The sequence below is a fragment of the Charadrius vociferus genome, unplaced genomic scaffold (genome assembly GCF_000708025.1).
Source record: "Charadrius vociferus isolate BGI_N301 unplaced genomic scaffold, ASM70802v2 scaffold103, whole genome shotgun sequence".
In the NCBI taxonomy this organism is placed as follows: domain Eukaryota; kingdom Metazoa; phylum Chordata; class Aves; order Charadriiformes; family Charadriidae; genus Charadrius; species Charadrius vociferus.
This window is the reverse complement of record NW_009648061.1, coordinates 5811038-5820406: the sequence shown is the minus strand read 5'-3', so window position 1 is coordinate 5820406 and position 9369 is coordinate 5811038. Positions and strand designations below refer to the sequence as shown.

At 39.7% G+C, this 9369-nt stretch overlaps 1 protein-coding gene across 1 annotated transcript in view; it reads right to left on the bottom strand.

The window, feature by feature from the left end:
* ABCA13 (ATP-binding cassette, sub-family A (ABC1), member 13) overlaps window positions 1-9369 on the bottom strand; it is a 207582-nt gene that overhangs the window by 163395 nt on the left and 34818 nt on the right. The window contains exons 7-10 of the mRNA XM_009883803.1: window positions 9233-9366; window positions 7295-7459; window positions 4301-4500; window positions 2075-2202 (exon numbers count right to left, since the gene is read on the bottom strand). Coding sequence (XP_009882105.1) covers window positions 2075-2202; window positions 4301-4500; window positions 7295-7459; window positions 9233-9366 — 627 coding nt within the window. The remainder of the gene's footprint in view (window positions 1-2074; window positions 2203-4300; window positions 4501-7294; window positions 7460-9232; window positions 9367-9369) is intronic.

The window sequence follows — 9369 nt, the reverse complement described above, 5'->3', positions numbered from 1 at the left end:
AATCCCATATACCTAGGCAGTAATTCCCTCAGTCTGCAAGGTGACCAGCCTTGGCGGATCCAGGACCAGGTACAATTTGGGTTCTCCCACTTGCAACTGTTCCTCTATACTCCTTTCTGTGGATGAAGATGAGCATTTTACCACATAAGCTGATAAGGCAGATGTCCAGCTGCAGTAAATCAGTATAACTCCACTGTCATGAAGGAAGGTATACTGATATACAGTATACAGGCAAAATTGTGTGGCATGCTTCAAATCAACCCATCCTAAAAAGGCACAGAAACTATCCTGAAGTTTCAGATGTGTCTTGCAGGTTTGGGTGCACAAATAATCAGGATTCGGTAATACAACTCGCAGTACTGATTTCATGTGGCCATGTTCTATTAAACAAAGCCCACAAGACAAAAATGATGCCTTTTGGTCCAACGACCTCATCAACCCAGAAGATAAACAATCAGCAAACTTAATATTAAATGTCCTGGAAGTGCACCGTTGGATAATTATGTTGTAAGAGTACCTGTTTTGTCATGAGATCTGCTCCCTGCTATGTACTCAGTCCTTGTTCATTTTTAGAGGCTAAAACCGAATTTACAGTATAGTTGAGTTAGCTGATACACTAAAGGGTATGTTGGATTATATAATTTTTATTTTGCGTACCAACAAGAGAACTGCTTGCCAAATTCCCAGAGTAATCAGCTATAAAACCATTAAAGGCAAAAAGCATACATGTCACACAACATAACCCAAGGAAAGTGGGGTTTGCTGTTATCACTGATGCTGTGATGTGACCTGCATGATCTTTAGTCCTAAGTAATGATGCACAGCACTAAAATACACAAAACTTGTGTCACAGTCTGTTAATTTCCAACAGTGATCTTCAAACAAGAGGCTTTTATTTGTAATCTGAAGACTCCTGAGCTAGAAATCAAGGACTAAATTACACAATTTCGGTGGCATCTTGGACAAATTTGTACTTTTAATATATCATTTATTCTGTACTGTAAAGCCATATGCAAATATTAAGTAATTTAATACTATTAATGTCCCCAAAAGGACTAAGGTGTTTTTCACATACCTAATTACAACTGAGTAATACAAATGTTCTTCCTATACATACCCACATTATAGTATTGCAGTTCTCCACTAAAGGTTTTCACAGAAAGGTATCTTGTCCCTTTACTTTTTTTTTCCACTTTTTTTTTTTTTTTTTAATCTAGATCTGTGTGGACTTTATAATATGATTAGATTGCCGACCAACTCCTGGGTATCATGGTGCTGAGCATGACACAGTTTGAGTCCTAGCACACCACTTAATACTATAAATGTATTCCAAATCTGAAAGTGACAATTGCTGAACAGACATATTTTCAAGAACTTCATGGGAGTTAGTTCATCTTATTTAGTCAAAATGCTGAAAACAGATCCAGTTCCCCAACTTCTTGTAAAATATACCTCCACTTGCACTGAGTTCTTCAACACTGTCCCCTGTCCTCTGGAAATGGCATTTTCCATTTGCTTCACCATCAGCTTAGCTTTGTGTCCAAAAGCGTTGCCTCAAAGAAAGAAGCACCCTGCCTCTGTGCTTCACAGCCCTAAATCAAATCCTTACTTAAAGAGAGCAGAAAATCCATTTCTCCAGCTCAACGTTTTGTTTCACTTGTAATGACCGGCCAGAAAAGTCAAGCTGCATCTAAATCTAAACCCAAGATTTCTTGTTCACACACGACTGGTGGCATCAGAAACTTCTCAGGCATTGATAATTCTAATTTTTATTAAGCAGGTTCTTTTTCTTGAGTTAGATCTCTAAACAACAGCCACAGTAGCATACAACATCATATAAGATGCCTGAGGAAATGGCTTATTCCCAATACGAGAAGTGAAAACAGGTGTTGCGTTGTGTTCTACCACCATTAAGAGAAACAAATTTTTTTTAATTCAAAAGCTGCTGTAAATATCTGTGACATGTATTACAGAACCCAAATGCTTTCCTAGATGTAGAATGTCATCCATTTCCCATGTTATTCTGTGGAAGTCATTTGAGTGCTAGAAATGAGTAACCACCATGCAACTTTACCTTCAGTGAAGTATAAATACTGTGCTATTACGTTCCTTATAGCTCCATCTACCAGAAGCAATCTCTTCATAACAGGCCACTGAGGTACATCCTGAAGTACAGACTGCATTCTCTCCAGATGCAGGATTCTGCAATCAAAAAAGGTAGAGCACAGAAACATTGTGTACTATAAACAAAAGGTAATGTTGCTGAAAAATTATGGGATTTTTTTGCTGCACAGTCACTAAATCATCTACTTTGCAGTTTCTTACAACAGCAGCAGCACAGCAGTTTCCTTTTATAAAAAAAAAAAAAGAACCAAATTCCAAAGTGCACTACTAAATTATTGAACAATTTGACTGCAGTCTCTCTCTTAACAGTAAATAATGGATTTTACAAAAAACTTGTCACACTACGGAAACAACAGCAAAAACAAAACAGAAGAACCCCTCCAACTCTCAGCACTCACTAATGAGTCTCCCAGGTGAGAAGTACAACTTGTTTTCATGGACAAGTCTACTTCTTTCAGACTAATTTACCCGAAGGCCAAAAGCATTAATGTTCAGGAAGATTTACACATAAAACCATTTCCCTTCCTCCCCTTTGCAGAAAAAAAAAATAAATAAAAAAAAAAGGGAGAAGTTTCCCATGAAAGACTTCATTTTCTATTAAGCTATTTAGTGTACTTAAAAAATTCTTCTGAACACTCAAAGGTGGGAAAAGGAGGTAGTGGCTGCTATTCCATCAGAGACACTTAGGTTAAGCACAGGAGTTATACGTCTGTTTATAGTCCCACATCAGTTCATTTACTTAGGAAACAGTTTTTTCATTTTTTTGTGTCCCTGCTCAAACAGATTTGTTTGGAAATGGAAAGAGGCCTGTGTCAAGTTTATAAGTTAATTAAAACAGCAACAAATCCAGAAACAAAGACATTGACTGATCACTTCCCACTTAGGGGTGTGCTGCATTAGAGCACTTCGTCTCTTTCAGATTTATCTTCAGATGCTGATTTGTATAGCACGGATTGTACCTCCTCCAATGAAGGACAGTTTTTGATATGAACAAGTAGAGTTATGACAAGCAATGCCAGATTGAGGCCAACATTATAACTCTCAGAAACAACATAAGTCATCCAATGTGCAGTTAGAAGGAAGTATCAGTTCCTGTGTTCTGCCATAGACCTTTCATGAGGCTCTGCCAACTCTGATAAACATTAACTCCCTGTATCTACAACTTTTAAGTCCTGTGTAGAACCTTCCAGATCATTTATAACAAGTCCTTTTACTTTTTTTAAATAGATAGGGCAACAGAGTTCCTAAACCACTTTATTTTGCATAAATCACCCAGAACAATTATCTTGATTTTATTTTAAAATATATGCTGTGAATCAGAATACCTGAAATTAAAACACAGTCAATCTTTACAAGCTTGCAGTTGCACTTGTCCTAAAATGGGAATTGAAGTCATTCCCAAAGTTGCAACAAAATATATTTCTGCTAGATTAGTGACCAACTGCTAAAAGAATAACTCTACTGCACAGGAGATTTGGCCTGCTTCAACAAAACAAATCATTCTGCATAAGTACAGAACTTATAGTCATATGTTCATACAAACTGCATTAACTGATAAGCCAAACGGGGAACTTGAAAGTTCAAAAACATTAAAAGAAGTCTTAGCCTCAGAGTGCCCTGGATAAGATTGGAAACTACATATATATATAAAACCATAGCATTACATCGTCATTCTGTTCTCTGTAGTAGGCTCCTGTTCTAAGATCTCCTGCAAAAGCTAACATGACTGACTGCTACAACAAAAATCCAAAACATTTCAGATGCACTGGACTTGCTGTACATGAGCAGATTGATCCTATAGCATACATCCATGAGAAGCACTACCCAGCAACTATTTGTGGGAATTAGATTTTGTTTGCAGAACATGATAAAGAATTCAGGTCCTAGTTCAAAATGCTTAATTATACACAGCTGCTGATTCCTATGAGTCCTGCTCTTGTGCTCAGGCCCTCTGCTGAACCTGCAAGTAGGTATACTCTGAATCACAGATTTCTTCTCTGAAAATTTATTGTTCAGAATGTGTATGCATCACCACAATGATTTGACTGTATACGAGGTTTTGAATTACAGAATAAAAAATAAAAACACAAAACAAAAATCAGAAAGCAATTAAATGTAAGATAATTAGTCAAGCTGATCTGAACTTCTTAAGACAAGTTGCAGAAAAATAACTTACAGATCATGAGATGCAGTATATCCTTCTGAAAAATAGGCATCTGATTTCTCATTCCATTGCTGAATCACGGTATTTATGTCTGAAAAAGATTTCCTGGCTTCCCTGTCATCTAGAAACTGAGACATCAAATCAGCTATGATTCTTTCAAGTTCCAGAAGGAGTCTCTGAGAGAGGCTGCTGCTGAGCCATTGCTCAAATACCTAGCAGATTGAACGCAAAACAGAACACACCTTGTTAGGGAATCAAAGCTTTCTTATTTAGACAAGATAAAGAATTTGTATGTCTTTAAAAAAATACAATTAACAATTATGGTAAAATTTCTCCATAACGATGTGTCTAGACTCTGAAATGACTGGCCTCAAAGGCTGATTTTCAGTGCAGCTTGTACTGACCTCCAAGTTGGCAATATAACATGCTACATCATACAGGGAACTAATACCCTATGCTGTGCTGTCCTTGCCCAAAGACCCAGGAATGGCAAAAAGATGGCCTGAGACTGAAACCAACAAAAAAGCAAACCTTCGCAGTCAATTACTCAGGCTTGCTTTCCCTTACAGGACTTCTACCTGCACTACCAACACGATGGAAGGCAGTAGCCTCAACATTTTTGGGGTTCCATTACACAAAGAGATGAAGAAGGAGCCTGCACACTCCCATCGTGTAGCCCAGAATAAGGCATGCCAAGGCACGGCCAAACCTCCTGACTGCTATCCTTTCCTCCACCATTACATTTTTTTAATGCCAAGTGGTTATAACAGATTTTTACTATCAGAGATGTCCTGTTCACCAAGGGAATTCCCAGTGGCCAGCAGCTTGCAGTACTTCAAGTTGCCATCACAAGGACGTCATCACTTATGAAGAATTTTTAAATCATGGATGAAATTATCACTGCATTTTCCTAAGGCTACAATAGGAATTAGTGAATTAGTTTTGGCAATCACATTAAATTATTACATCCAGTCATCATACACCAGTGAAACCTTTATCAAGAGAGAAATCAAAGGTTACATATTTGAGGAAATACAGAATAAAGCTCTACACACTTTCTTTAGATGATACTGCAAATATTTCCAGAGCAGCTTGATATACAGATGATTTGTTTTTAATGGGGGGGGGAAACCCAAAACATATTTCAGTGGAAAAACAAACACCAGCATTAAGGCAGCTAGGTAAGTGTTTTCCTTAGGAAACATCTGAACGGTTTATCCTTTTCTCTATGCAATGTCACATATGTCATTGTAGAGACTGCATGCCAAGTTGGTATGCCAGAGCAGAATTTTAAGATCATAGAATCATAGAATAGTTTAGGTTGGAAAGGACCTTGAAGATCATTGAGTTCCAACCCCCTGCCATAGACAGGGATACCGCCTACTAGACCCCACCTTCACAGTGAAAAATTTCTTCCTAATATCTAATCTAAGTCTAACCTCTTCCAGTCTGAAGCCATTTCCCCTCGTCCTATCGCTACATGCCCTAGTAAAAAGTCCTTCCCCAGCTCTCCTGTAGGCCCCCTTTAGCTACTGGAAGGCCGCAATAAGATCTCCACAGAGCCTTCTCTTCTCCAGGCTGAACAGCCCCAACTCTCTCAGCCTGTCCTCATAGGAGAGGTGCTCCAGCCCTCAGATGATCCTCGTGGCTCTCCTCTCGACACGCTCCAGCAGGTCCATGTCTTTCTTATGGTGAGGACTCCAGAGCTGAATGCAGTACTCCAGGTGGGGTCTCATGAGAGTGGAGTAGAGTGGCAGAATCACCTCCCTTGACCTGCTGGCCACACTTCTTTTGATGCAGCCCAGGATATGGTTGGCCTTCTGGGCTGTGAGCACACATTGCTGGCTCATGTTGAGCTTCTCATCAATCAGCACACCCAGGTCCTTCTCCTCAGGGCTGCTCTCCAGCCATTCCCCGCTGAGCCTGCATTTGTGCTTGGCATTGCCCCGACCCAGATGTAGGACCTTGCACTTGGCCTTGTTGAACTGCATGAGGCTGGCGTGTGCCCACCTCTCCAGCCTGCCCAGGTCCCTCTGGATGGCATCCCTCCCCTCCAGCATGTCTACCTCACCAAACAGCTTGGTATCATCGGCAAATTTGCTGAGGGTGCACATGACCCCACTGTCCATGTCGCCGACAAAGATGTTGAACAGTACAGGTCCCAGTACTGACCCCTAGGAACGCCACTCGTGACTGGTCTCCACTTGGACATCGAGCCGTTGACCACAACTCTTTGAGTGTGACTGTCCAGCCAGTTCTTTATCCACCGAGTGGTCCATTTGTCAAATCCATGTCTCTTCAATTTAGAGACCAGGATATTGTGTGGGACAGTGTCAAACGCTTTGCACAAGTCCAGGTAGATGACATCAGTTGATCTTCCCTTGTCCACTGCTGCTGTCCAATGCCCCTTCGTAAAAGGCCACCAAATTTGTCGGGCATGAGTTGCCCTTGGTGGAGCCATGCTGGCTGTCACCAATCACCTCCTTGTTTTCTATGTGCCTCAGCAGAGTTTCCAGGAGGATCTGCTCCATGAACTTGCCAGGCACAGATGCTATACTGGAGATTTATTCGGATCCCTGTCAACATGCTTCAGCCACCGTTGCCAGAGGTAGCGGAGAGGAATTAAAAATAAATGAATTATATGGTATATCAGTGGAGGCCTGCAGTCTGCTTTCAGTCTTGCCCAAAATTCAGGCTCAGGTGGTACAGTAAATACCTCTTCCTTCTGTCAGGCCTCTGCAGTGCAGTATATTTCACTATATTCCCTATTAGATTTCAAATCTGTATTTAAATTAATGAGAAAATCTGATTAAGGGGACACATGGTGACAGATTATACTTCTACTGTAACGATTCTTTATAAGGGTTACTTTGTCTTATTAGCAAGACAAAAAAAAGTTCATGACAATAACGTTTAATAGCTAACTTGGATCTCTTCACTGAGTTACTGTTGACAGCCTACATGCAAAAAATTAGGAATTTGATCTATTAACTTATTAAAGTGTACCTGTGCATAGAGCCTGAGCTTGCTGATGGCATGAACCAGATACACCTTGGCCTCATGCCATGCAGAAATACAGCCATCTTCATTATTCTCTTTGTTTGGTTCATCTTCCGGCACACTGGACAGAGCAGAGCACACAAACTGCTCCAGTGTCTCTCCTGTGGGAACCTGGCAGGGACATAAGAAATCGATGAGCATCTCAAGAGAGCTGCTGAGTGTTATCTCCTCTATCAACTTACTTATCTGGTGACAAAAGAATACCACATAGTATCCTTCGATGAGAACAAAGCCCATTTAATCCAGCCTCATATTCTGGGGAACATACTTCAAAGTACTCCATGTGCAGAGTGGTATATAAAATACCAGTGGCTCCATTAGGGTTCTCATATGCCAGGCAGAATGATGATACTTGTATATGCACGGAAATTTCACCTTGTAGCTACACCAGTGTTGCTACTTCTACAGTCATTTTCAGGCTGATGCTGAACTAACTTGACAATGATACAGTACACCTACACTAGAATTTTGCACAAGAATAACTGTACCAAAGCATCTTCACAAGTATAACAATTACTGATGTAAATAGCATTCAGTACAATGGTACATCGCAAACAATGACTACATGCAGCAGACTAGTTTTAAGTTGAAGTTGGCAGGTTTCAGCAGTGTGGACAAGAGGCCAGAATTTTTTCCTCATAGACTGACTTCTAAATTGTGTTGAAAGATTTATTATTCCCAATCATGAAAATGTTATTAAAGCGTACAAAAGTAATTTACCACGTTTTAATTCTCCCTGTGAATGTCTTTCTGAGATACTTTATATCCTAACTCCTTTCAACTGTCACTAGAAAGTTTATTTAAAGTTTTGCAGATGTTTTGACACCAAACAACCTGGGGCATTACATACAGAATTGACATGCTCAGAACAGACATTGTCCAGGCTATCATATTTCTCTTCATATTTTTTGAGGGTCTTCAATGCCCTAACACAAACACACAATATCAAGATATTAGTTTAATCTATAAATGGCTAGCAAGTGAATCACCTGGGATTACACAGCCAACCATAGCTAACAGGCTGCAGCCAAATTCAGTTCAGTTGATCAAATTGGCCATCACTGTTATATCATTAAAAGGCCATTCAAAAGTCAAGTTTCTTTATAATTTACACCTTTGTGCAAAACAGCTGTTTTCGTAATGAGCTCTTCTGAAGTACAACTCTAGACTGTACCTGGCAAAGAGCTAACAGATTTCAGATAAATACCAGCATATTCTATTCAAAAACTGGAGACTTTAGTAGAAATTCAAAAGATGTTTCAAGTTTTCTGCAGTTCACACCAGACCAACAGATCGCTTTGGTTTAGAAGAAAGGTTAGAAAGCCCTCTCTGAGAAAAGGTATTTTCTTCAAAATTTGACACATTGCTGGTGTATTTGAACAGCCCCACTGAGACAACTCATTAATCAAGTATATTCATATCAAGACTGCAAAACTGGGAAGGACTCTTGATGTGCTTAATTTACGCACAGAAGAGAGGCATTCTTTGTCCAGCAATCCAGGTGAAAAAATGCTACCTGCCAAATTAACCCAGGCAGCTTCAAATCTAGGATCTAGTTTAAAAGCTTAGTGGAGCAAACCCCAGAACTCTCTACAGGACTGGATAATAAACTCAGGACTTTGCCATATCCAGTTGTGACTTCAAAGAAGCATAAATTCATTAATGTACACAACTAGACCTATCAGCATCTTCATGTGCACAAATTCCAGCTAAAGCTAAATACATTTGTTTCAATGGGAATGAAGCCAGGGTATTTAGCCATCTTGTAGCTGCTTCACAAATCTATGGTATAACTATAGCTTCTGTAAGGCATGAAAATCCCTTCAGGGAACAAATGAAAATAAAGATTAAGGTGAGGGACACTGAAATTTTCAAGTGATTCACCTTTGATAATTGTGCTGTGTAACTTAGCAGCTTCTCAACATGAAGATCATCAAAACCAAACCTGGATTCAAGTTCTGCTCTCACAGCATGTGGATTCCACAAAACATCCCCAAGAGAAAGATTGTACTGAAAACCTG